We start from the raw sequence: 27,101 nt of genomic DNA, 5'->3' as shown, positions 1-27,101 counted from the left end.
GTGCTCCCCTCGGTGGCCCAGGCCAGTCCCCTGCAGACGTGGACTGCTGTCTCTCGCCATAGCAACTGGCTGTGGGAGGTGAGCTCGCTTTCGTGTTAAGAGACCACGTAAAATGGAGTCTGACTTTTTTCATCTCTAAACCAATAAAGATTTTGAACTGAAAATACCCAGTGTGGCCAGGGACAGGGAAGGACAGCTGTGGGAGGGCACCTGCACAGGACAGGCCCTCGGTGGCTGCTCGACACCCCACATCAAACGCCTTAAAACTGCACAAGTCCCCAACTGCCTCAGCCATCTCACTTCAGAGGGGTCCTAAGGAACAGGCCCGGGAGGGGGACACTGCCGGGGAGGAGCCCACGCAGGAAGCGCCCATCCCGAAGGAGGTGAATCAGGAAAATGGCAACCAAACACCTCACGGGGCCTGGGCTAAAACATCCATCCACTCAAGGAACGGGTGCAAAGGTCACCAACTGCAGCGCAGGAGCGCGGTGGAGCTGCGGGCGCGGCCCGTTCCCCACGTGGCTAGCACCTGTGCACCAGGCCCCACCAGGAACCCTTGCCAGGCGGCAGCCACGGACGGTTTCTTCCTCCACATTTCATGTCCTTTAAAAACCCCTCTCCCTTCACTGTGCCGCGCTTCCAGACCTGACCGGCCCCTCAAAGTTCTCATCAGGCGTTTCTCTTTCTGACGGGTGTGATCTTCTCTTCACGGCCTGCTTTTGACTGAACCAGGGAGACCACTAACAAGGGAGCTGGGAACTACGCGGCACCTCCAACAGCTCTGACTGGACGTGCAAAGCCGGCCTCAATGCCAGAGCCGGCCTCAGGATGCCGACCACTTCCTCCCAGCCTGACCCCACGTGGCGCTCTGGCCAGGCTCACCCTCAGAGCACCACGCAAGACATTCTGCCCGAGAAGGTCGCAACTCACAAGGGCAACCTCTCGGGAGGACTGCTTGCTTCTCTCATGAACTGAACCAGTTCAGGCTGCCAACCTTGACCTTTGCAGTAGCTCCTCAGTGCATGGCTAAAAGGTGGACACATCCGTCCTCCATGGGAAAACGTGTTACCAACCGGGGGCTTCCACGCAGCTGGGCAAAGACAAGGTCCCACTCTGCTAAGCTTTTGATCAGAGACTCTGTGGAGGGCTAAGTAGGTCAAAACGTACATCAGCTTTTAATCATTTTAAAAACATTAGAAAGAGAATGCTGTGGCATTATGAACAGATTATGAACAAAAATAAAAGCCATTTGTATGCATTAATGATACATCAAGCTAATTCAAGCCGGCTGAAGCCATTAGAGAATCCTGGGGCAATGCAGCCATGGTGCGCCTGCGGGCGCGTGTTAGAATACCCATTTCCTGTGTCATTGATAAAATTAATTCTGTGAGCCGAAGAGGAGACTTAACAAGAAAATCCAAGCAGAGAGCATTCGCTAACGGTGCGCTTAATGGCCTAACTCTGGCAGCAGGAGAGTTAATTTGGGCACTTCTGTGTACACGTGAGTGGCGAGGCACATTCCGTGCTTCCATGCAAGAAGTGCAAGGCAGGACCAAGCCCAGACGGGGGCCAGAAACTGCCAGAGAAGACCAGAGCCCCGCTCCACCCCGTGACAGTGCTGGGCTCAACCCTCCAGGTTCTGCTGAGGGCCTCGACCTGGAAGAGAGCGTCGGTGATGTCACCCAGGGTTTCTGAGAGGAGGTGTCCATCCGCTTTCTATCCCTGCAGCGAATGCCTCGCAATCAACGGATAAAGGGAAAAGGTGCATTTTGGCTCATGGCTTGGAAGGCCCAGTCCAGGGGCCCCACTGCTGTGGGCAAGTGGCGAGGTCCCACGTGGTGTGGGGACAGTGGCGGAGGGCGCTGCTTGTCTGGTGGCCAGAATGTGAGTGAGGGACAAGCATCCCCTCCATCGACCTGAAGACCCGCCAGGCGCCACCCTGTTCAGGGGGTGACAATCCAGGGTCTGACCATGCCTTTGCCCCTGGACACCTGGGGCACACTGTGACCAACAACGGGGTCAAAGCATCTTTCCTGAAGGAGGCGCTCCCCCACCATCCGCAGGGCAGCAGCTGCAGGCTGGGGCGCAGGGCCTCAGTGCCAAGGGGGAAATCCCCACCCAGACCTGCTTCCCTTGGATGGGGGGTTCTAGGCGAATCAACTGCTAAGCTGAGAAGAGAGTTCCTCCTTAAAAGCCTGGCCTGAGTCCACTGAACAGTCAACAGACCGGAGGTGAACGAGGCCACCCTGAAGGAGAGAGGGCGGCGCTCACACGTGCCACGTGAGATCATCAAAAGGACACTCCTCACAATGCTGGAGCTGCTCATGCAGGATCACCTCCAACTCACAGACGGGAGACTCGGGTGGCGCGGGAGCCGGCTTCATCCTCGTGCGTTCAGCACTTACTGCACTCCTGCTAGGGCCTGCTCAGCAAGGCAACCGGGACGAGTTCTGAGCTCAAACTTCTTCAAATACTAAAGGAAAAACTTCTTAACGTACGGTTCATCACAGGAGAGGGAGCCACATCGCTACGTCACCTCCGCAGTTTGTGACTGGACCCGGTACCTGAGAACGCGTCCTCAGGGCGACTGCGTCTGAAGACCCACAGGAGGAGCACTGGCGACACCGCGCTTCCTAAAAGCAGTCACTGTGGCCACTCTGCACCCGCGAGGAACCAGGGGCTACAGCAGAACAAGGCCCGATGCCAGGCAAGGCCGCCTGCCAGAGGGGGAGCAGCGAGCCCTAGGCAGGGTGGGGTCTTGGACCGACCTGCAGGTCCTAACTTCCACTGGCGTCCACCATCGCGAACCCTCATCATCTGGTCCTAATGCAAAGCCCCTGCCCACCTGTCCTGGGGAGCCTCAGAGACGCAACTTTTCAACACCAGAGGGTGCAGTGAGCGTGCTGGGCAGTGAGGCATGGCCAGTGATGGACACAGGTGACAGTGAGCAGCGTGGGCAAAGCTGGAAGCGCTGGCTCCTGGACTTGGGCCACACCACATGCCTTTGGGACGTGCACACCTCAATGTGGCTTCCAGCTGCAAAACGGGCCTGATTAAAGAGCTCCTCTCCTACATCAGAAGCCCTCAGCGGCCACTCCAATGTGAGTCATCAGACGTGACGAAATACACGTAACAGCCCACGAAGGAAGCACTGCCCACGCTCCACCGTACACTGACGGCCATGTATACACGCATGGGTGGAAGGTTTTCCAAGGTGAAGAAAATCTTAGTTTTGAAATAAGGTCGTAACACACATACATTCTAATTTAAGTTTTCACATAATAAAGGAGAAAAACAATAGCAATAAACATGAACGATACAATGGGCCACCACACAGCCAGAACGGCGGTTCTGAGAAGATCAGAGCAGGCCTAATTGACACGTCCCTTAAGCAGCGTAAACAAAGGACGGCAGCGTCAGCAGATCAGCGTCGTGCAAGATGGTGCAGCGCTGAGGAGAAACCTGCCAAGGCAGCCGCCCTAATGATGCTCTGGCTCATGCAGTTAGGTTGCACAAACAGGCTCGTTAACGCAGCCACCTTGGTGCTGGACACTCCTGTCATCGGGGCGGAGCGGCCGCAGATGTTGAGCGTGAAGTGGAACCCTTTGTGCACCAGGGTCTCAACCTCTGGGATCAAAGGACAGAGAGAAAACCAAGCTCCCAACTTGTCCCATAGTCTCAGGAGTGTCCTGCAGCCCCTCCAGCTTGGGCTCTTGGCCAGTGTGTGGATCACCAGGCAAGGACCAGAACCATTGGAATGGCCAAGAGTGCTTTTTCAGGATGTTAATCACAATACAATTGTCACCAGCTGGGGTGAAGGGGTAAAGATCAGCAAGGACCTTTGCAGGTATGTGCCATGCACCAGAAGGTGTGCACCTGCCCGTCATCAGAGGAAGCCCTGGTGAGTGTGAAGGCCATGGCTGCACTGGTAACGGGCACACAGAGCCCATCTCACCCTGGTGACCTGGATCCAAACACTCTCTGACATGAGCAACTGTCCCACTCCAGGAGGAAAGGCTTCCTATAGAAAATCACTAGACTGGCCACGGAAACCATTAGGCAGCAGATGACCATCTGTCCTGCACCTTTCACGTGGATTGTGACCTGGCCTAAGAGTACACCTAGGTTTTCCCACCACCCTGTGAACATGAGCTTAGGAAGGTGAATGGCTAAGGTTCTAGGCAGAGTGTGTCTTAGCGTAGCGTGGGTAACATGTGCCCTGAATCGAGATTAAACAAGTGTTTACAATCTTCAGAATGTTCATCCAAGAATATTAAGTTCCATACACAACTGACATCAACGTGCATGCTAGAACCCATACATAAAACAACACTGCTGCCAGGCACGGTGGCACACGCCTGTACTCCCAGCTTGGGAGGCTGAGGCAGGAGGATCATAAGGCCAGCCTCAGCAACTTCGGGAGACCCTGTCTCAAAAAATTAAAAAGGGCTGGGAGTGTGGCCAGAGAACAGTGTGGGCCACAGGCACAGTGTGACTGGAGGGTGGCCGTGAGTGATGAGTGGACAGAGATGCCTTTGTATCTTGACATCCTGGCCTTTGGAACCCAACTCTCCCCACTCACCAGTACCCCACCTGGAGATGCCAGTGAACTGCTTCCAGCACAGGCGACTGCCAGGCACATCTATAGCATTCGGAGGTGTACAGACTTAAGGTCTGCACCCACCCAAACCGCCATGCTGGAACCTCGGCCCCCTCGTGGGTACCGGGAGGTGGGCCTCTGCGAGGTGATTAGGGCTTGAGAGTGGATCCCTCACGATCAGTGCCCTCGTAGGCAGGGATGGCAGGGAGCTCACCTCCTCTCCCTGCTCTCTGAGAGGACACTAGAGGGCCACCTGCAAGCCAGGAAGAGCCCTCCCCAGGGACCAGATTAGCCACACCTCCACCTCGGATGTCCAGCTTCCAGACCTGAGGGACATCTTTGTTGTTTAAGACCTCAGTCCAGGGTAATTTGTTACAGCAGCCAGAATGAACTAAGATGTGATGTTTGGCAGGAGAGCCCTGTAATCTTGCTGTTCCCTGGAATTAATCTTAAGGTATTTAAGGAAATAAAGGAAAATTCACATTTATAACCACAATAAATGCAAGAAGTAAAACACCATGGAGGAGAACACACTTATCCACAAGTCAGCTCTGATCACTGTGCCAGGGACCAGCAACCTGCAGAAAGTCCGCTGCAGCCGCTCGGCCAGCCAGGCGCAGCCTGCACCCTGGTCTAGGGCTCCTCCTCTCGACATGCCTCACTAGATGGCTCCAGGGCACAGGCCACACAACCCTGGACAGGAACGAGGCCCTGAGGTGGCCTCCTCTCAGGAGCCCAGCACTTCCTTTGTGATTCTTCACAGTCCTCTAGGTGACTGGTGCCTGCCCACAGGACACACTCCTGGCAGGGCCGGTCATAGGGGGTGGGCAGTGGGACCCCAGGGACTTTGAGCTGCTTCTCGGGGCAGTCCAGCTTCTGCAGAATGGGCACTGGGAGAGGTGATAAGGAACCGTGAGCAAGGAAGGACCCAATGGGACCACGTGCTGAAAAGGAGGTAACCAATCGCCTGAGAGGCAGGGAGGAGAGACGCAGAGCCGGGGGAGTCTGGCTGCAGAAGAGGGGCGGGAACATGCAGCTCAGACCCTAGAACCTCGCCACGGCGCTCACCTTCCTTCAGGCTCACCTGCAGACTGAGCCGCAGGGCTGAGCGGTCTCAGGCGGCCCACGCGGGGACCAAGGGACCCGTGTGAACGCTGCACCAGTACTGGCAGGGTCAGTGCAGGCCTCGATGACCTCTGCACAGCCCAGGAGTCCCTCAAGGGTCCACGCCTGGCTGACCCACTCTGCTCTCTGACAATCCCGTCACACCAGGGGGTACAGACGTGTTTCTGCCTCTGAGGGTTTAAACCAGGAACGGGGCGCCCAGGACTGAATTCCCAAGACACTCATCAGAAATGGAACCCTGGCCAGGTCACCCCTCTCGAGACTGCAACTCTATGAGAACCTTCCCCAGGCCTTCCTGACCCAGCGCTGGAGACCACCCCACACCACACTCCCACTTGTAACTGATACCTGGGACCCGCCTGCAGATCCCAGTGAGACCCCTGGTAGAAGCCGAGGCTCCCCGGGACGCTCCCGTCCGACTCAGGGCTGCTCCTGCAAGTGGGAGCCCAATAATGAACGCATGGCACCCCACAGCTCTCGGCGCTGGGCCGCACTCTGGCCCCACCCTGACCCTTCTCCCAGTTCACGTTCCTCACAGCCCAACCAAACATTTAAACCCTTCCTAAAGACAGGACCGGCCGCACAACCAGCAACCAGAGGGGAAATGGCGCCACCCCAGGCCGACGGGCTGGAGACAGCTAACAGCTGGAGGACGCTGGCTCCGCCCAGGAGGGCAGAGGGCGATGCGCAGTCCACCCCAGGACTGTTAAGGCAGGGGTCTCCTGTCTCTCCTGGCAGCGGAACAGAATGGGAGCCAGCCCTGCCCCGGCGGACCCACCCAGCCCATGACAGGCCTGTCCCCGAGGTGCCGCCTGGGAGGCAGAGCGGCCGGTCCCGGCAGCGGTATTTACCATCCTGAAAGACCCGCTCCACGTTGAGCCCGTAGGTGGCACAGGTCTCGTAGTAGGTGCACCTCTTGAGGTCGTTGGAGAGCTTCCGCGCCCTGGCGTCGTCGATGACCCGTGGGTTCGTGGAACTTATGGCATCTGGAACGGAAGACCAGAGGGTAACAGCAGGGTGACCGTGTGACCCCAGGACCCCGCGAGGCTCAGAGCCCACTGACCCGGGGGAGACACAGCTCCTTTAAGAACCCGCGTTAGGAAAGCCGCTGAGCCCAAGGTACGAGTGTCAGACTCCAGGGCGGCTGAGGCCGCAACAGAACCCAGGTCCGGAACAGCGGGAGGCAGCAGCAAGGAGCAAGTACGGCTCCAGAGGAACGCTGGGAACCCAGGAGCCACGTCGCAGGCCACCACTGCCCGTCACCTTGTGGGCAGCAACCACCCTCACTGCTTCAGAGCTCACGGGCACGCGCCAGGCGCCTGGTCCTCTCTCCCCGCAGGGTGGCCCCGACCCCCACACACAAGTCTGTTCTCCAGCAGTGACATTCTAGATGGCCAGGTACAGGGACGACTAGGAATGTAAATGGCCGTGCGTGGGACATGAGGCAGTCCAGGCGGTCCTGTGGCTTTACCGAAGCCATTGGGAAGGTGCGCCTGGAGGGGTGGCCAGACGCCCGCTGGGAAGCCGGGGTGGGGGAGTGCCCAGGCATCCGGGAGGTGCAGGGGCAAGGGCAGGAGGGCAGAGGGAGGGAGAGCAGCGGCCCCGCGGCACTGTGAGGGGGTGTGAGCCACCAAGGCTCGACTGGGGCCACTCAGGGGCCCAGGAGACTTGGAGGGTACCTGTGGCATCAACCTACAGGGGGGTTCAGGCTGGGGGGTTAGCAGCAGACGCCCCAGCCACCCCTCTCCTGAGAAATACCTGCTTTCTTCAGCCCTGCCATCGCGCCCGGTACCCAGCAGAGGGCCAGCGTGGAGGGGCCACTGTGCACACGCGGGAGGTGACCACTTTTCAGACCGCTTGCTAACCTGCCCTCTTCCAGGGGGTTTGCATGCTCTTACGCTAAGGAAAGCAACGCACCGCCCTTGAGCTAAGCCACCGGGGTTCTCCCCTGGCACAGCAGCCGCAGCACAAGCCCTTCAGCGCTCGGGAGTCCTGTCTGCTGGGGGTGGGAAGTGCACTTGAAGAACAGACCTGTGGAGGGATGGGTCACCCACCCATCCCTCTCTCTCCTCTGCCCCTGTTTTATTTCTTAGCCTGTGGAATGAGTTTGAACTGATACCGGTAGTTCAATATCTAGGTAGAAGTCCAACTCTGCTCAAGGGAGACCCGCTCAACCATGTTCCCAAAGTGTCAGGCGTGGAGTCACCGGACACCTCCACCTACCTCCCTGACTTTGTAGATCAGCAAATCAGACTCGGACTTCACAACATATTAGGAAAACGGTGGAAAAGTTAGAAACTGTAACTTGAAGAGAGGTCACAAGGCACCTATCCAGTATCTCAAGCTGGGGCCCAACAATTCCGTCGCACCTTGTCCTGGGTGGAGGGCCAGCTCTGCTTTCTGAACGGGTGCACCGTGCCCACCTGTGACCTCTCGACCACACTGCCCTGCGGGCTCAGTCCCACACTGGCTCGTTTGTTCATTCCACTTTGACCCTGCGGCTTTGAACAGACTGGCTTCCCCGGCTCATCAATCTGATGGCATGTCTACAGGACGCATCCTGCTTAGCAGGCATGAGGCAGCCCCGGCTCGCCCCGGCTCTCGGTCAGGCCCACACAGCTCCTGACCTCCCGTGCTCAGTGCCCAGCCTCATGCCCTGGACCTCCTGGGCCATGCAGCCTGGGCCAATGAGCAGGGTCCTTCCTTGGTTCCTTCCCACCTCTAAAGCCACTGCAGGGCCCTCACGTACCACCTTCCTGTCTGGTCTCCAGTGCCAGCAGCCACGCACAGCTCAGTAGCTGCACAGGCTTCAGAGACTGGGGTGCGTAGCACGGGGTACCCCCTGTATGCCCTTGGGGACCCACACTCGCCCCAGCCTCCTTCACCCAGGCCCCAAGTATTGGCCATTGGTGAGGTGGGTGAAGGACCGGAGGGTCTCAGGTGAGCCACCTCCCTAACTTTCCTACACACCTGGGCTGTGGCTGGGCCAGGAGGGCAGCTGAAGTGTGACCGCAGCCTCCTGAGTGCTTGAGTGGGATGCAGCCCAAGCCCCTCCAGAGGGTTGCCACCCACGGGGCTCCCTGGCCGGGTGCCCATCTGTGGCTCCAACCTGCAATTGTTAGTCCAGGACTCCCACTTCATGACGGCTGCCCCAGTCTCTGGTGGCTGTCCTCAGTCGCCTCACTGGACCCAGATGACCTGGGGAGGCACGGCTGTGCCCTTCTTAGCCAGGTCAGGTGGCTCAAAGGGACAGACTTATCTTCAGGGACGGGGCAGGGAAGGATGAGCTTCTGCCAGCCCAAACAGGTCCTCACTAAATCAGCCATATATTGAAATATAAGGAACAAAAGCAGCCACCGTCAGACACCCCCAGTGCCTTCCCCGAATTCCTGCTACCCTACCAAAGCCCTAACAGCTGTGTCTCGGGCCACCCGGTCATGGCAGATCACACCGAGGGGCATGTGCCCTCAAAGTCTGGGTCTCACTTCGCTCTATTTCACTCCACCAGCAGAAACACTGGGGTGCAGGCAGAGAACACAGGCGTCAACTCTGATCCTTCCCGCACCGCCTGGGAACTTAACTGCCTCAAGTCCACATCCAGGAGGTAGCCCGAGTCCTAAACCCAAGTCTCCCAATCCCAGCGGCCTCCGCTGACTGCTCAGAAACACCCTGGGGAGCCTCTGGAGAGGAGCTCATCTCCCGCCTCCGGGGCAGCTTCCAGCAGAACCTGCGTGAGATGAGGCCCACTTCAAACGGGACGGGCGCCTGGAACACGCCAGCACTGCCAGAGTCGCCCTCAGTACCCAGAGGGCGCGTCCCAGGATCTCCCTGGACGGTGTCTGGGTGGTTGCGAAGGCCCGGAGGGCACTGCAGAGTGTGGTCGTCCTCCAGAACGACTCAGGTCACCTCCAGAGCACTTAGGGTGCCCAGTGCAGGGTGAATGGCACATGAATAGCTGCCATACCTCAGTGTTCAGGGCCAGGGACAAGATCAAAGTCTGCAGGTGTTCAGGAAAGACGATCTCAAAACGGTCTTTCAATCCACAGTTGGTGGAATCTGTGGATCTGGAACCCAGAGGCTGAGGGCCAACTGCCAAGAACCCGGAGCTGCAGAAGCCACAGGGGAAGAGATGCCAAGACAGCAGAAGGGAGGCCACTGGACAGAGGAAGGGGCGGGGTGGGAGGGGGAGTGGGCAGGGGAGGTGCTGGGCAGTGAGAGTGGCCTGAGTTAGATGCACATAGGAAAAGGCCACGGGATGCCCAGGACACCGTCACCAACCCTCACCAAGGAAAGGCCGAACCAAGGCTTCCAACAGGTGTGTCCTCGTCTCCCAGGGACCACAAGAGGGTGCTGCAGGCACGAAGATGCTCTTCTACCAGGTTTCAGGCCCCTGGAGGTCTCACTAATGAGAGTGCTGGCCACTACAAGTGCCAACCCTCCTCGCCAGCACACAGGAAGCACCCTGGGCTTAGGGCACAGGACTCTGACTTGGTGCGCAGAGCAGGTCAAGGCCAGGGACAAGATCAAAGTCTGCAGGTGTTCAGGAAAGACGATTTCAAAACGGTCTTTCAATCCACAGTTGGTGGAATCTGTGGATCTGGAACCCAGAGGCTGAGGGCCAACTGCTAAGAACCCCGCACTGCTGAGCTCGCTCACAACTCGCCCAGCAAGCACACGGCTCGTTCCTGAACGATCCACACAGGTGCTTCCCAACTGGAGCCCCTGACATCAGTGTGTGAAGGGCGCACGGTCCTGCTAGTCCAACAGTAGGCTACACAGCACAAAGGAAGGGGGACACGACCTTTCTTGACACGCGTATTTTTAAATTACCTATGCGTCTGACAAAGCCGCTTTAGTCAGCTTCATCTGATTTGCAAAATCAACCCAGGTGCCGCCTCACTTAGACCCCAGTGGTGAACCCCAGCACGACAGAGCATCTGTGATCAGGAGCAAGGGCCGCGTCTGGTGCCACGCGACGGTCACTGTTCCAAGAGACTAAGTTTTGGTGACCTACAAGGAAATAAGCGGTAGGCCCACAGCAACCCCACACTTCTGGACCACGATATGAAGAAGCCAAGAGGTAGACCCCGAGACACTGACAAACAGGACAAAACCTGCCACGTGTCGTGGCATGTGTCACTTTAAAGGTGTACTGAAAGCTAAAACAGCTTATTTTTATAAGGTTAGATCTGCAGATGAATTATTTTATACAACAGAATTAAAATGTATTTTCTATTTTCTAAAGCACTCAGGATGTGTGTATACATTGTGGGTGTTGTGAGTGTATCTGTGTATATGTGTCTGTGTTGTGGCACATGTCTATTCTCTGCACATGTGCTTACCTGTGTCATAGTGTATCTGTTGTGTCTGATGTGTGTTGTATGTATCTGCTACGTGAATGTTGTATGCTTTGTGTCTGTGTTGTATGCATACCTGTGTTGTGTGTGCTATACATGTGTATTGTATGTCTGGGCTGCATGTCTTTTGCATGGGTGTGCTGTGTATTTTGTGTATGTTTATGGTGCATGTTGTATATATGTCTGTGTGGTGTCTGTGTTGTGCATATGCATGTTTCATGTATATTCATATTGTGGGTATGTTGTATATCTGTGTTGTATGTTTATTGGTGTTGTGCATATGCACACATATTCATATTATGGGCATGTCTGTATCTGTCTTGTCTGTGTTGCATGTTTATCTGTGCTGTGGGTACATCTATGATATGTGTTGTCTGTGTGTACATCTATGATGACTGTTGTGTCAGTGTTGCATCTGTGCTGTGTGTACATCTGTGATGTGTTGTGTCTGTGTGTTGTATATCTGCTGTGTGTATATCCGTGTGTGTTGTACATCTATCTGTGTTGTATACATCTGCAATGTGTATTGTATATCTGTGCTATGTGTATATCTGCTGTTATGTGGCTTTGTGTTGTACATCTGTGCTGTGTGTACATCTATGGTGTGTGTTATGTGTCTGTGCTGTGTGTACATTTATGATGTGTGTTGTCTGTGTGTGGTGTACATCTATGATGTGTGTTATGTGTCTGGGCTGTGTGTACATTTATGATGTGTGTTGTCTGTGTGTGGTGTACATCTATGATGTGTCTTGTGTGTCTGTGTGTGGTGTACCTGTGCTGTATGTACATCTATGATGTGTCTTATGTGTCTGTGTGTGTTATTCCTGTGCTGTGTGTACATCTATGATGTGTCTTGTGTGTCTGTGTGTGTTGTACCTCTGTGCTGTGTGCTGTGTGCCTGTGTGTCAGAAGTGACAGGTGATCTCATGGGATCTGCATGCACTCAGTCCCAGGGTCACTTCTCCTCAGTCCACTCTCAGAGTCCTCCACACCACGATGTAGACAGCGAGCCAGGGGCACCTTGGCGAGCCACGTGGGGCACTCACCCTGGGTCCCCACCAGCACGAGCGGCACCTCGCTGGTGTTCCGGTAGTTGGCCATCCGGCTGTAGTAGTGGTACACGGTCTGGAAACTGATCTCGTCCTCCAAGCTGAAGACAAATATGACGGCGTCCACCCACATGGCGAACTGCAGAGAGAGCAGGGCAAGAGCAGGGGCTCAGAGCGGGACTCGAGCGGGGTGGGGCACACATGGCTGGCCGTGGTCAGCCAGGAGGCCGGCCTGGAGCTCTAGGACATCCGGTGCCTGTGGCCACTCTCACCACCAGGCACACGGGGTCCTTCAGGTGCAGAGCCTCCCTGCTCCTTCAGGAGTCCTGTTCCCACCAGGACCACGTGGCACAACTGCACCACCTCCCGGGGTCTCTGTGCCTGAATGCTCGCCCTCTGCTTAGCCCAGCCAGCGCAGCCCTGCAAACAGATGACCAGACACCTCCGGGCCTGGAGATGAGCACCCAGGGTGGCCCTAGGTTGTCTGCCCTGCACTGACTCCCCTTCGGTCCCTCCAGGGCACCTGGCGAGGCCATCATGCTGAGGGAGCTCCTCTTCCAGCTCACAGCTCAGAAACCCTCCCGCACCCTGCCCACCACCAGCCACCCAGCCCTCAGGTAGTAAAGGCTGTGCTGCCACCAAACTGGGACAGCACCCTGTTGGGGAAGTCACCCTGTTGGGGAAGTATCACCCATCTGTAGGGAGCTAACAAAAGCTGGGGAAGGGACCTCTCCGCTTCTTCCTGCGTTCAGCGGGCCTGACACCACGCGCTCTCTTGGACGTGCCACGCTGCCGGCCCCTCCTTCTACTTCTACTGCTGCCCCCACCTCAGGAGGCTGCAGCGCATGGCATGGCGGTGCCCCCAGGTCCCCACATGCACCACTGAGGGCACAGTGGCTTCCAGAGCCCATCTGCCTGGCACCAAAGACCCTCCTCTTTCCGAGGGAAAATGAAACAAACCTACGACATCCTGTTTGTCCTCCCTAGAGGAACAACAGTCCCTTGGTAAGATTGTGTGGCCAAGTTATAGCCTCTAATACAGGTGGGCAGATTTTCTGTAGGTCCAACTCTGACCTCTTACAACTGAAAAACGTATTCAGTTACATGTGGAACAAGAGTTCCATGACAGAACTTTTAGGAACCAGAGGTTCTAATGGGACATTAGAAACACTAGTTCTCGAAATTAAATAAGAACTAGAAGCAAAGCACCGTGGGCAGAGCTGAGAAGAAAGAGTGCCTCCTGCAGGGAGCCCACGGGCAGCCCCTTCCCTTCTCTCAGCTGGAGAGGTCCATCTACCGGGCACCAGCACAGGAGGAGGGCTCGCTGTCCCCAACAGGAGGCTGAGCCCCACTGAGCCTCCGCAGAGAGCAAATGCAAGCCACACGGCCCTCTTCTCCAGAGGGTGTGCTCTGGCTGCCCCAGTACCCAACAGAAACCACCCACTCCAACGGCTTCCCCATGAGAAACTGCCACTTTGAAAGAAGACAATGCCAGTTTACTGGCTGAGTTTCTGCACTGCCGTAAGATTACAGAAGCCATAAGAAGCCCTACGACTTCCTTCAAGAGGCCATTGTTATCAGGCAGATGACATGAAGTGACCCATAACAATGAAGAAAGGCTCCATCTCGAAACTCCCCAAATGGAAGTCTTTACTTAACACCGGGAAAAGCTCTGAGGCTGCGACCTTCTGCAGGATGCCTACGTGCAGGGTAAGAGATCGGTCCTCGGGAAACTGAGTCAACCCCTTCCCACAGTCAGAGGCCACGGAGACCTCCTGGGGGTCCTGGCCCCACCCACAGCTTGGCGGGGCGGCAGGAGGCCCCTGGGACCCACCCCAACCCCACATTCCGGCCGCCAGCCGTGGGGTGAGATCCTAGGGTGCTGTGCCCCCGCTGGCCTCAGGGATTCCGCAGGATTCACCACATGTAGTGCAGGAACCCGGGCGCTCCCCACCCAGCAGCACTCGGCCACAGCGAGCCTGCAGAGGCCCATGAGGAAATCGGTAAGGCAGCGGCTCGTGCCACCGTCCCCACCTCTTTTCCCGTAAAGCAATTCCTTATCTGACCAGCGACTAAAAGGAAGGAAACGTCATTTTAACAAACGGCACTTTGTTATTCTAGGCACTTTAAATGACATAAAAGGAGCACTTTCCATGGATATTAGGGCAAAGCTCTCTCTCTGAGGGATAATTCCACTTGAGACAAAATGCTGTGATCCACCTGCTGGTGTGGCGGGGACACGGAAGCACTAGGTGTGGGCTTCGTAATAAGAGCACAGAAAAAGGCTTCTCCCTTCATTGTGGATTTTGGCGTGGGGATTGAACTCAGGGCCTTGGGAGCACCAAGCGCACGCTCTACACTGAGCTACACCCCCAGCCCCTCAAGAGTTTCTTGGGGAACAAGGCAGCCTAGCAACACTCGGGTGCCGTGGCCGGCTCCACGCTGGGCCAGGGCGCCCCTGCTCAGCCCACCACTTCTGTCGCTGTTCAGCCAGGGAGCTCCTGACTCTGGCCCTGCTGACTGCTCTGGACGGTCCTGCACACCCAGAAGCCACTAAGTCAGCGCTTCTGCAGACTTCCCTACACTTTCCTTGGAGTTTCAATACTGCGAAGGTTGGTTCTTTAACGGAGGACATTCCTGGTCTGGGAAAAGCGGGACACGAACCCAGGAGACTGCCATTGTCTCCCACATACCAGCTTCTGGGGCGGGGCCTCCACAGGGAGCCCTTCCTGCAGCACAGTGCTGGTCCCAGGTGCTAAGCCGACCATCGAACCTTCAGGATGGTCCCAGCCAGCAGCCGCAGCTCACCCTGCTCGATGGTGAGCCACTGACGTTTCCTGAACGTGCACTCAAGCTGGCTGCGACCGGCCTGCCCTCTCGACAGGTTGGCAGATGTTTCCTTCCTGTCATCGAGCTCACAGATGGCTCAGGTGGCAAATTTTTCATTCAATGTCTGAGGTCAGATTGTGCCTTGTTGCTGCAGTTTCATAGTTTAATCGGCAGCAGTTTCTCTTTAAACACAGGTGCGGCTCACAATCGCTGGTGTCTGGGGTTGATGGGACAGGGTGACCGTGACATTTTCCCAGCATCCTCCTGGTCTTCCCTGAGTGGTGTCCTGGACATGTGACAATCCTGCGTCCAACATCACTCACTAAAACCAGCCTTATAACTATATGCTTCAGCTTCAGCTTCTCAACGAGGTGAGTTCAGAAAGAATGCCAGGGAAATGAGCGGGCTGCAGAGGGCACCGTGTTCACTGGCTGTCACTGGCCCTCGGCTCTTTTCCAACACTAGCAAGTATGAGGTAAGCAAAACAATACACTGGACAAGGAAACCAGAGGAGGAGGGCTTCCATGCTCTTGCTTTTGTGCTTCCAGAATTTCCATCTTTCTAAGAAATCACAACATGCTGGAGACCAGTTTTCAGGGGAGACGCGTGTGGGCCAAGAGCCGGAGACACCAACTCCCGTGGTTTACCAGCAGCAGAGAGAGGGCGGGCTCCCAGTCTACCCAATGACTTCCTGCATGACCTCGCTGCCCTGGAGATCGACCAATTCCCAGAAAAAAAAAACAAAACAGAAAAACTACAGCAACTTCCAGCTGCTCTCGAGTGAACTGACAAATCAATGCAGACTCTGCTTTCCCTTCCTTCCTAAAACGACAGAATGTGAAAAAAACTGCCCCACAGACCGACTTTTGTGGGTTTCGATGTCTCATTTCTGAAAGAGCCTGTTGAATCGGAACCTGAAGAAGAGAAAGGCAGAACTGGTTTCGGCATGCAGTACTCACCTGCGCCTCCGGGGGGCCCCCTTCATCTCTAATCAGCAGCAGATAGCTCTGTCCGTCAACGACAATCTCTTTCTTGAACCTGCCACCTGCCACACACAGAACACCACGTTACAGAGGAAAACAGGGCCGGAGGAGGGCAGACAGACGTGGGCTTCGCTTGTGGAAAAATACACCCTGGGCGGCCGCCTGGGGGCAACTGGCTCTGAGTATCTCGGACTGGATTTCAGAGGTCTCCCACAACCACTGAACTTTAGAACTGAACTCAGATTTTAAAAGGTGTCTTTAAGAACTTGAGCACATTTCGGTTTGAAGGCTCTGTGCCAGGCCAGGCACTCTGGCTGAGAAACATGGGATTTTTTTGTTTTGTTTTTTGTTTTTTGTATGTAAATTCGGAAATTCTCACTCACTGGGAAACAGAGAACACTAAAATTGTCATTCTCTTATTGGGTGCACAAGACAGACAAATTTTTCATGCTCGACAGCTGCCTAGTCCACAATGTACCGCTAAGTTCAGGGCTAAGAACCTGCATTCTCCTCAAGGGAAACCCAGTGCTTGAGAGGAAACACAGAACGTCATGAGTGGGGTCTTCGTGGTCAGAGTCACACCAAGGGAAGGACGCTGGACTAGCACACACGGGTTAGACAGAACTACCGATGGGACCTCCGTACAGCCAGACAGGGTGCAGCGGGCTGACAAGAGGGTTAGAGACCACACTGGGTTAGCAAGACCACCAGAGACCCTGCCGGGCGTGGGGTATGGGAGGAGCAGGCTGCCAGGGCTGGACCACAGGCCTCCACAGCAGGAAGCAGGCCACTTCTGGCTTCCTCTGCCACCCCAGAGACAAACGGGCTTTCGAGCTTCCGGGCTGAGTCCACTCAGTCACCCTCTCGGGGACTCTTGAGCCTTGTGCCTGAGAAAGCAGTACATCCCCTCCTGCCTCTCACTGTCAGTTCCTCTGTGCAGATGCCTTCCAGAACCCCACAGAACTCCAGATAACTCTAGAGGACAATGCTGCCAGCCTCCCTGCCCACCCCCAGAGGCTGTGTGCAGGCCCTGCACCTCCCAGAGTCACCTCCAGTGCTTTCCTGACAGCAGGGACCTTCCACCCAGAATCCCAGGTCGGGGCCACTTCAGTACCCAGCAGGCTGAACACTGAAGAGTTCCCATCCCAACCCAAACCCTTCAGAGGGGGGCTGCCATCGAGGCCGGGGGCTTGCTGACCTTCCTACGCCAGCTTTCAAGATCACTTGCACCTGCACGCACGTGTCATTACTCTCACCCACGCCTACCCAGACCCAACAGGGAACACTACTTGCTGCGTAGTTTGCTCTGTAGTGCAACACAAGGAAAACCTTCCAGTATGGCAGCAAAGTCTCATGCTGCTGTCCCTGTCACTGCAAAGAGAGGTGGGGTCCAAGAAGAGGGCGCGGCAGAGACACAGGGCGGCAGACACAGTAGGAACAGCGAGGACACCGCACCAGCCGGGGATGGCCACACTCTGCACTGACATTTCCCAGCTGCAGGAGAACCTGCAAGTGACTTAAGATCCCTGACTTGTGGGTTCTTCATGGGTTAAAGAAGGACAACGCCCTTCCACGGTGGGGCTGTGTCACACCTGACACATGGCAGACACTGCCCAGGTGCGACAGCCATCTCAGGTCCAGCCCACAGACTCCAACGCTGGACGCTCTGTCCGCACCCTTGGGCTGCCCCCACCAGCTGCGTGACCTGGCCTTTCTTCCTCTCCTCTCTTCGCCTTGCTCCACCTCGGGGCTGACACCGCGGAGACAACGAAATCCTGGTGGGCACAGCAAGACGGGGGGCACGGTGACACAAAGCCCCTTTAAAGCCTCCGGAGCCCGAGGAGCAGCCCTGGGGAGCCAGTGTCATTCGCGATTCCAGCCAAGGTCGCCGCTTGCTCTTCAAAAACCAGCTCCTAACGAGTAGACCTGCTTGCCAGAGGATTTCCAGCAGAGGCCAGACAGACATCAAAACCATTTCCCCATTTTTAACTTTTTAAAGAAGAGAGCCTGGGAACCTGCTACTTCCTGGTGAGATGGGCTCAACTCAAGCTTTTACGAAAAATAACCTTTGAAAAGGCCGTCTGTCTGTCTCCTTGGGAAAACCTCTTCCTTCACAACGAGATTCTAGAGACCTGGTGAGTCACACTCGCTGGGGTCACAGGGAAGCAAACAGGGTCAGCGCAAGGGTTCATGCACCTTCCCTACGACTCTCCTGCGTCCCTGAGTGCTGGCGGAGGCCACGGTAAGGCTGCCCGAGAGGCAATCCAACTGCTGAGGGGTGTGTGAACGGCTGACAGATCTGGCTCCATGAGAATGTCATAGGCCAGACTCTAAGGGAAATGACTAAACAGACTCCATTCTGCTCTGAGACTCCATGTTATGTAGGAAGTAAGCTTCTCCCATGGGAACACCCCACCTCTGTGCCCATCATCAGTTACTTGGTGTGACATGTTTAATAATATACAATGGCAACTCCTATGTAGTAAAAAGTGCTCTCCTTTGACCTCTATTGCTCTTAAACAATGTACCATGTGAACGGTGATTGTGTGGATGTTAGTAACCATCTTTAGTTTGTACCTAGGTAAGGGTCATTTTGACCCACTTCCCCCTCTGTCAATGATCTCATGATGTTGTTTGTAATTTTGAATCATAGCAACAGACACTTATGATTGATGTGATTTTTGGTATAAGAACACTACAACCCTGTGATCGGGGCCGTTCTCCCAATAGCCATTTTTTGGGGCATCGCGTGAGACAGTGAGCTGGCAGCTTAATAAAGACTCTGGAATTGGGACTCCTCAGTGGTGAGCGGCCTGTTCTTCAGTCGCCCCGTAACGGTGGATCCGAAGCAGTCTCAGGGTCCTCTGATCACGGGAGGATGTCTGTACTTGAAGCCACTTCAGCGATTTCAAGGCAAAACTTCGGAACTCCTCTGGGGTTGCGGGGTCCCCCTGGGTCACTTGGCCTACATCCTTCCCACGGCAGACTTCCTGGCTGTTGGGACGCTGAGGAAAGCCAGGGATCCTGGAGGCAAGGGCTGAGCCTCCCAGGCCTCAGGGAGGCCTGTCCTGGGTGCTCCAGAAGGTGGCTTAAGACCCGGGCGACTATGCTGGGCACTCCAAAGACCAAGGGCTGACCACTCCAACCCAAGGGGCAACAAGGATGTCATGCCACGTCCACCATCACCCTCTTTGGAGTTCACGTTGAAGTCTGGGACTCCCTGACCTCACTGACATTTCCCGCACACGAGGTCCTTGGAGAGGTAACGACGGAGAGCACACTGGTAAGGCGGGTCAGTCCAAAGCGGGGACATGTGGGGGTCCACGCGCAGGGGGTGCCCAGGAAGACAAACGCTGACATCTCTAAGCCTAGGGACACCAGCACTGTCGGACCCCACCGGCAGCTAGAGAGGTCAGGGATGGACTCTCCCGCCCAGTCCCACCCCTGCCCTGCCCTCAGCAGATGGGAGAGCTCTGAGAGCCCCCTGACGCCTGTGCCGCTGCGTCCTCTGAAAACCAGGCTTTCCTTCATGGCTAACAAGGAAACACACTCAGAACCTGGCAGGGGACATGGCGGGCTCCATCAGCAGGACTGACCTGCAGAACCCTCCCCTCCCCGCTCAGCCCCAGGCGCTTGTCCTGCTCCGGAACCAAAGCAAACCTCCGCCACCATCTCACGTCTGCAGAAACCGCCGAGCTTCTCAGCTTCAGCCTGCTGCTGCCAGCCCCGTCCATCCCAGACACCCCACGTCCACAGGGCCCCACCACAGCACCGTCCCGAGCCCGCCCCACAGGCCTCGCCCCGGGGCTGCAGCCTCCCTGGGCAGCCCCCTGCGGCAGCCCCAGCTGGCCCGGCTGCCCAGCTGCTCCCCAAGCTCCAGGACACAGGGCCCCTTGCTTGGTCCACCCGCCGTGAGGCTCAGCCACCCTGCCTTGCGCACGCTCATCTCACTGGATCGCTTCCAAAGCAAGAGGGTAGGGGCAGAGCGTCCCCGGGACGCCGAAGTTCCCCTGCAACGGCAGCATCCTCTTCCACCCAAGGCCTTCAGCGCACCTCAGCCACTGCCCGGGGAGCAGGACCCTGGGCACCAGCGTCCAGCTCTCGCAGGGTGCCAGGATGACCCTGCTCCCACAGGCATCTCTGCGCCTCCGCAACTTCACGTCCTCTAACAGGTTTCTGTGCAGTCCCGTCTAGAAGCAGCACTGCTAGGTGCCGAGTCTTAGCCAGCAAAGGCTCCCAGGGAGGTGCTGGGCTCCCTCCTGAACTCTGCCAGAGCTCTGGCCTGGCAACCCCAGGGGAAGGGCTGCAGACAAGGAGGGGACTCTCTCCCCCACCGGGAAGGCCTCTTGCCACCCTGTGGTCACTTGAGCCCCTCCTGAAACAGAGCATAATTAATATTTCATTCTAGCAGACGCTCAGGCACCCAGACTAGAGAGCTGAGAATGTGACAAGAGGGAGCTCCCAACGGTCAGCGGGCCCAGCTGGAGTCCACGCTGGGACCTGGAGAGGCAGGCTACAGGCAGACAGAATCAGGCTTTGACACCTGCCTTCCCAGTTTCCCTGAACCACGTTAACCCCTGGAGCAAGAGCTCCTGGGAGGCAGGCTGGTCCCAGCAGGCCCTGTTGCCTGGTGTGGCCGAGTACCCTCAGCCAGGAGGCCAGGGACCAGTTACTTCAGACATCAGAGTCTTTTTGGATTTTGGAATGTTTGCGCAGACTTCTCCAGCAAATCATCTCTAATCCAAAAATCTAAAATGCTCCAAAACCTGGAACTATTTGAGCATCATGTTAGTTTGCAAAATGTTTTGGATTTTGGAGCATTTTGGATTCCAGATCTTTCAATCAGGGATGTTTGATCTATTTTAAATTCAAACCCGCCTTCTCATCCCAGTCATTAGATATTCTTTCCTACCTCAATTTTAGAGGACATACCCAAACTCTATATCCAATTTCACTTTAAATGTAGATTTTTTAAAGGCTGACTGGTATTGAACTTCCGGCTCTCCTCCTGCAGGTCTGCTTCGCCCAGCTGTGCTTTCCCTCTGTCCACCACAGCCTTGCCCAAGGCCCATGCTGCAGATGCTGCATGGGTGACGTTTCATCTTCTCTGCCTGCCCATTATTATTACGTAACCCTAAATTTCATCAAGGACAATTCATTCTCAGAAGTAGCTTCAGTCTCCCCAAACCTGGTTTCCATGACGGACACCATGATGACAAAAGCCTGGCTCAGCACACCCATGAGCAGGTGCTGGGGGTCAGGTGACAGTGGGAGGCAGGCCAAGCCTGGAGCTGCAGAGCCCCCCACAGTTGGCCTTCTGGGCTGGGGAACAGGCAAGGCTGTACTCACGTCCCCCTCCAAGGTGGAGCCAAGACCCCACAGCTGTGACAACAGTGCCACAAGATGGGCAGAGAGAGGGTCCCCACACACCTGCTCCTTCCCAGCTATGGGAGGTCACAGCATGCTGAGCTCTCAGCACACGGGCAGAGGCAGGTCTGAGCACCACTGCTGTGGGGACCAAGCGCCACCCAACCCAGCAGCACCCCCGCACTCTCCGCCCCGAGAGGCAGCTACTTGTGGGAAAGCAACCTCACGCGTGATTTACTAGGCTTCCACTTCGCCCAAAGGCACGTTGCTGGAGTTCCCAGGAAGCCGGTCACTGCTCCTTTGCTGTGGCCCTTGGGCCCGAGCTGTAAATGCCACAGTCTGCGTTTCCCCTACAACCAGTGGCGCAGAGAGGGAGCAGTGGGAGAGACGGCCCTCCAAGCTGTGAAGTGGGCAAGCTGGCGAGGGACACAGCAGGAAGGAAGGGGCACAGCTGGGCTCTTCCGGCTTTTACATGTCTCTCTGTGAGGTCTTAAGGGGTCCCTTAACATCCCGCCTCACCCGTTTCAGGGTTACTATCTTGAGCCTCATGGTGTGGGAACCAGTTTACCATCTGGGAAGGTGGAGTCGGTCAAAGACCTGGGTTCTTTCTGGCACTTCAATCGCACAGCCAAGAGCTACTGTGCTGAGGTCCCCTTTGAGCGCAAGCTCAGTCTACACAGAGGCACAGGAAGTGTCTCATCCATGTTGCCAGTTCTGCTTTAAGGGAGGGAAGCAAACAGAAATTTCCTATTCCAAAAAAAAAAAAAAAAAGGCGCTCTGTTGGGAGTAAACACGCCGCAGATGTTTGACATTTCTGTTCTATCATTTTCACTAATTGGACTCAAAGCTATTAACGTATCATTAGCAGTTCTGCAAGCGGCAGAGTGACAGCGATGACAGCCAGCTTCCAACACCCCGTGCAGGGCACCTTTCTCCCCAGGACGCCTCCATTGCTCACGACATCCTGTGACCCCAACACTGCCGACGTCCCGATCCACCAGGGAAGGTTCAGAGGCCGAGGATCCCACCGCCGGCTGCAGGGGAAACCTCGGACCTGGAAGGCCTAGCTGCTACTTGTCCCTCTCTCCGCCCGGGACCTTGCGCGGCGCAGTCCCAGCTGGAGAGGAGCCTGGCAGCTGCCAGGCACGGCCCAGGGCCCTCAGCTGAGGCCGTGGGGTCCAATGCAGGGGGTCTGCCTTCCCTCGCCCTCTCACAGCCAACACAGCTCCGGAACCATGGCTGACTTAGAAAATGGACAAGACGGACACCCGCCGCAGCCTCCATTCGTCACCGCTGGCCTCTAGCCTCACGTTTCCACAAACAAGCCAAGGATGGAAATTCTTCTCGAGGGTAAAACTGCCCTTGAGAGCACACAGTTTCCCTTCCTTTAGAAAGAGCAGGGGCACTTGGGCATCGACCCTGAGGTCGTTGGGCAGCAGATGCTCTCTGGGGGCTGCAGATGAGCTTGCACTTTCTCAGCTGTGACGAGCGGGGCACAGCCCAAGAGCCAGTCAGGGGGTCCTCCAGCCATGCCTGACGGTGACTTCCACAAAAGTGTTTTGCAAATCTACCTAAAGCCTTCTCCTTTGTTATTCTGTGCTGTGATAAAACAGGAAAAATATCTGCAGATGTTGTTTCCTGATGTTTAAGCAAAGGGGGTTGAGAAGATACACTGAACAGGACTACGAACTCTCTTGTCCCTCCCTAAGGGAACATAAAACAAATTTAATCATGAATCTGCCTTTGTGTTTTCCCGGCACTGGGGGTTGACCCAGGGGCACTCTAGCACTGAGTTGCATCCCCAGCCCGTTGTTTTTGTATTTTATGTAGGAACAGGGTCTCACTGATTTGCTTAAGGCCTCGCCAAGTTGCTCAGGCTGGCGACTCATGGATCATGGAACTCATGATCCTCCTTCCTCAGCCTGCCGAGCCACTGGGATTAGAGGCGTGCACCACTGCCTCAGTCCTTTATTTTGAGACAGGGTCTTGAACCTGCAATTCTCCTGCCTCAGCTTCCAGAATCATTGGGATTATAGGCGTGCGCCACTCAGTTGTCAAATTAAAAAAAAAAAAAAAAAAAAAATCATCCCTCTGGCTTTTTAAACTGGGACAAAAAAACTTAAGTCAGTAACTTATTAACATTGGGGCTTTGGAAAAGTTTTGCATTGTGACATTTAAAAGGAATTTTGGACCACATATTATTTTTACACTGGGAAAAAAGGTTTATTGGTAACATTAGTTACAAAATTCAACTGAATCAGATTTTACTTGCTTTGCCAATTTTTTTTTTTTTAAATGTAACATTTGGAAATAAAAAGGTGCTAGTCCAAGGATGTACCAACAGGGGGTGAGGACCTGACGTGTGGTGTGAGGCCTGCTAAGCACCTCTGTGGGCGGGGCACTCGGAGCTATGACTTGAGAGGAGAGGCTTCAGGGACTTAACTCAGTTCCCAGTAAGACAAAAGGGAAACTGAGAGGGAAGGAGTCCTGGGTCAGGAAGGCAGGTCAGAACTTCGCGACTGAATTCCCTTTCCTAATGATTCCTAATAAAATGGGAGAGGGGAATAAAAACCAGAAGGATGAGAAAAGGGGTGGAGCTGAAGGTGACAGATCACCACCGGTGGGCACCAAGCAAGGGGACTGGCTTCTAGTCCCACTCCCACCCCAAGCCAGCAACACCCTGGATCACTTCACCCCAAAGTGGGGAGGGAGGAGAGGAGCGGTAGCGTGGTCTTGCCTCTTCCGACTCCCACTGAGGAGCAGGGCTCACGAAGCCCTGGAGGTGAGCAGGGAATGAGACACACCCACGCCCGGCACAGGTGAGGAGACCGAGCGAGCCGCCATCTTGAGAAGGCAATTCAGAGGGGCAGGCAGAACACAACCCACCTAGGAGGCGCCACTGTCCTCAGGGGCAGTGACAAGCATCCCAGGTCCTGTGGTCGAGACAGTAGAGCCCGTGGTGGAGGCAGGCACAGGGGAACTCAGTTACTGCCTGGCCCTTCTGGGTCCAGGGCTCTCAAGGTACGGCTGTCTCTTCTACCTGTTTCTCCCATCACAGGATAGCATGGAGGAAGCTCCCAACAACCCGAGTCCGCCTGAGAACATGGGAGAGGGACACCTTCCTGCAGTCAGTCACCGTGGTCTGCCTGGACCCAGCCCGAGTGAGCAGCTCTGACCAAAACAGATGGCCTGGTGAAGTCAAGACGGCCTCAGTGTTGCAGAGAGAATGTCTGGGCAGAGACGCCGAGGGGGAGAAGCAGAGGAGAAATGGAAAGGTCAGGACATCGTCCTTGTGCAAAGGTCACGCAGGAGGAAAAGGGGGGCATGGAGGGAGCAGACAGAAGCCAGAGCCGCTGGAGGAGACAACAAAGTCCCAAGAGCAGCAGGAAACTTCACCACCTCCCACGCCAGCCCAGCGTGACTTAACCAAGAGCCAGGTCTAGAGAGGACGGAGGACAGGCAGCAGCATCAGCGATGGGAGAAACTGAAGAGCCAGGCCAGGAGCTGAGGGACGTGGAGGGAGGGCTCAAGCGGACAGTTTAATCCACCAGGTTAGAAAGTGTTCAGAGGAGACCACAAAGGAACCCCACAGAGGGACGAGGGGTATCTCCAACAACAGATCTCAGCAAAAGGAGGAGAAAACTCTTCAAAGATGAAAGACAATGGGATTTTCCTGAAATGCAGAAAGGTCTGAATGTGCAGTTCCAAAGGGCCAGCAAAATCCCAGAAAACCATGACCCCGGCCCTCAACTTTAAAGATGTGCAAACTGAACCCTGAGTGAAAACCCACATGGACAAAGCAGGAGCACTATTCCAGGCAGGCTCCAGGGAGTCTGCAAGGGGCTGCGTTGATCGTTTTCACACAGAATTGTTTTTGAAACTGTGCTACAGGAACAACCAAGCCACTCTCCAGTATGCTGCGCTCCATGCGAGGTCAACAGCATGTGGACAGGCTGTCCGCAAACACCCGGAAGCTACAGCTCCAAAGTGCACTTTGAAAACCCTTCTCCTCATTGGGGTGCACCTGAAAACTCTGCACGTGTGCGGGAGCCAGCCCGCCTTCTCACGAGGGACACACCAGTTGTCTGGTGTGACCTAAATCAGGTAGAGTTCTGAGCTTGGCTCTAATGCTTACCTCCAGGTGGGAGGCTTCTATCTGAAACATCTCAGTTGCTTCTCCTGATTGAACTTGGTATTTGGAAGTCCCACTCTTCCTTGCACGTCAACACTTATGGATTTGTTTAATTGAAGAGTACTTTGAAGTTGCAAGTAGTTGATAGGTTTAAGAAAAACGGGGCCACTTGCTTGAGGAGCTCAAGATTCTCGACACCAAGTAAACAAAGTTAAAATTAATTGGATGAAAAGGCAGATGGGAAACCGAAACGTGGAGAGTCTCAGGTTCTACTTTGTGTCCTTGAAAAGAGTTGTATTGTCTTCAATAACAAGGAGTCAAAAATTTATCAGATGAATCTTCAATTTTTATTAATGAAAACTCTTAGGTACTAGAGAGCTACTTTAAGTGTCTTTTAAAAATATGATGTTGCTGCTCAAAAAGAAGCAGGAAAACTAATGTTCCCAGAGATGGTTTCTCACCCAATAGCTGAATTCAATTTCCTTACATCTCAGTTTCCAAGAGCTCTGGGTTAAAACATCAATTAGCAAAAACACACACAAAACCCACTAAGAGCTCTCGTCTCCAAATAACAACTTTTAAAAACTAAAATCTGAAGACTTTGGTCAGTTGGTTTAGGGTGATCTTTGCAGGTCTCCACCATCAATATCCAGGGCATCCAACTGTCAACAGAGGCAGCACCGAGTTTCATCAGTGACCCCCCCAAAATACACCATCCAAACGTGCTGTCAGCACATCCTCCCAGCAAAACGAGCTCCCAGCCCTGCTGCACAATATCAAGACACTGTGGAGAAAGAACTGAGCTGGCATCGTTAGGGACCCTGGGAGGAAGGTGGTCAAGAGTCTAAAGCAGGACTTCACTTTGAAACTGAGGCCCTGGCCACAGGAGGAACAGCCCCTGAGGGAAAAGCCCGTATGTGCAAAACCACACACCTCCTTGGGCTGGAGACCTGGGCTATGGCCCATTAGAGTCCAGCCTGTGTCCAGTCCCTGGGAGGATAAAGCAAGGCCTCCTTAACTCAGAGCACCCAGGCCCACTCAGTTGCCCCTGCTGCACACTGGGACCCTCCTGTAAAGCTGCCACTGGAAGAGACTCTAACTCCCAAAGCTTCACGAAAGGCACACTTCTGCCCAAACTCAGGGCATCTGGGGTCCTGCATCCAGCTGTGGCCGGCTCACCCCAGAATGCACAGCGAGCTGATGACCTGCTGAATCCCCGGGCCCGTTTGCTGGTCCTCAAAATGGGTGAGACGACAGACCTCAAGCTGCCTTCTAAGGGTCCGTCTCAGAACACACTTGCAGCTGGGAGATCCCTGAGGGCTGTCATGGCTTCTGGAATCCCGGTTTCCTGAGGGGAAAGCACAGGTGGTAACAGCCGCTGCCTGTCCAGCCACGGCGAGGAGTGCACAGGGGCTGGCGGCTCCTGACCTCTACGAAAGTGGCTCAAGAGAATCAACTCGTCATGGCAACTTCACAATGACGAGGTCGTTTCCAAACAGAGAAACAGGCACGCACACACACAGTTTCCCAGGACATAAAACAAAAAGGAAGAAGCGAGACTGCAGAATTGTTGCGGATAATGAAAGACGGGTGTTTTGCTCTCCAGTTCCCACAGTCGAACCAGTCTTTCCCAGGACTGGTGTTCACCGCACGCCTTCT

At 55.3% G+C, this 27,101-nt stretch overlaps 1 protein-coding gene across 8 annotated transcripts in view; it reads right to left on the bottom strand.

Moving 5' to 3' along the window:
• Agap1 (ArfGAP with GTPase domain, ankyrin repeat and PH domain 1) overlaps nucleotides 1-27,101 on the bottom strand; it is a 480,841-nt gene that overhangs the window by 281,707 nt on the left and 172,033 nt on the right. For all 8 annotated transcript variants that reach the window (XM_047543038.1, XM_047543039.1, XM_047543040.1 and 5 more), the window contains 3 exons: nucleotides 15,920-16,005; nucleotides 12,129-12,270; nucleotides 6,577-6,711 (listed from right to left, as the gene is read on the bottom strand). In XM_047543038.1, coding sequence (XP_047398994.1) covers nucleotides 6,577-6,711; nucleotides 12,129-12,270; nucleotides 15,920-16,005 — 363 coding nt within the window. The remainder of the gene's footprint in view (nucleotides 1-6,576; nucleotides 6,712-12,128; nucleotides 12,271-15,919; nucleotides 16,006-27,101) is intronic.

Source organism: Sciurus carolinensis, chromosome 3, assembly GCF_902686445.1.
Source record: "Sciurus carolinensis chromosome 3, mSciCar1.2, whole genome shotgun sequence".
NCBI lineage: Eukaryota > Metazoa > Chordata > Mammalia > Rodentia > Sciuridae > Sciurus > Sciurus carolinensis.
This window is presented reverse-complemented; position numbering and strand designations above follow the sequence as displayed.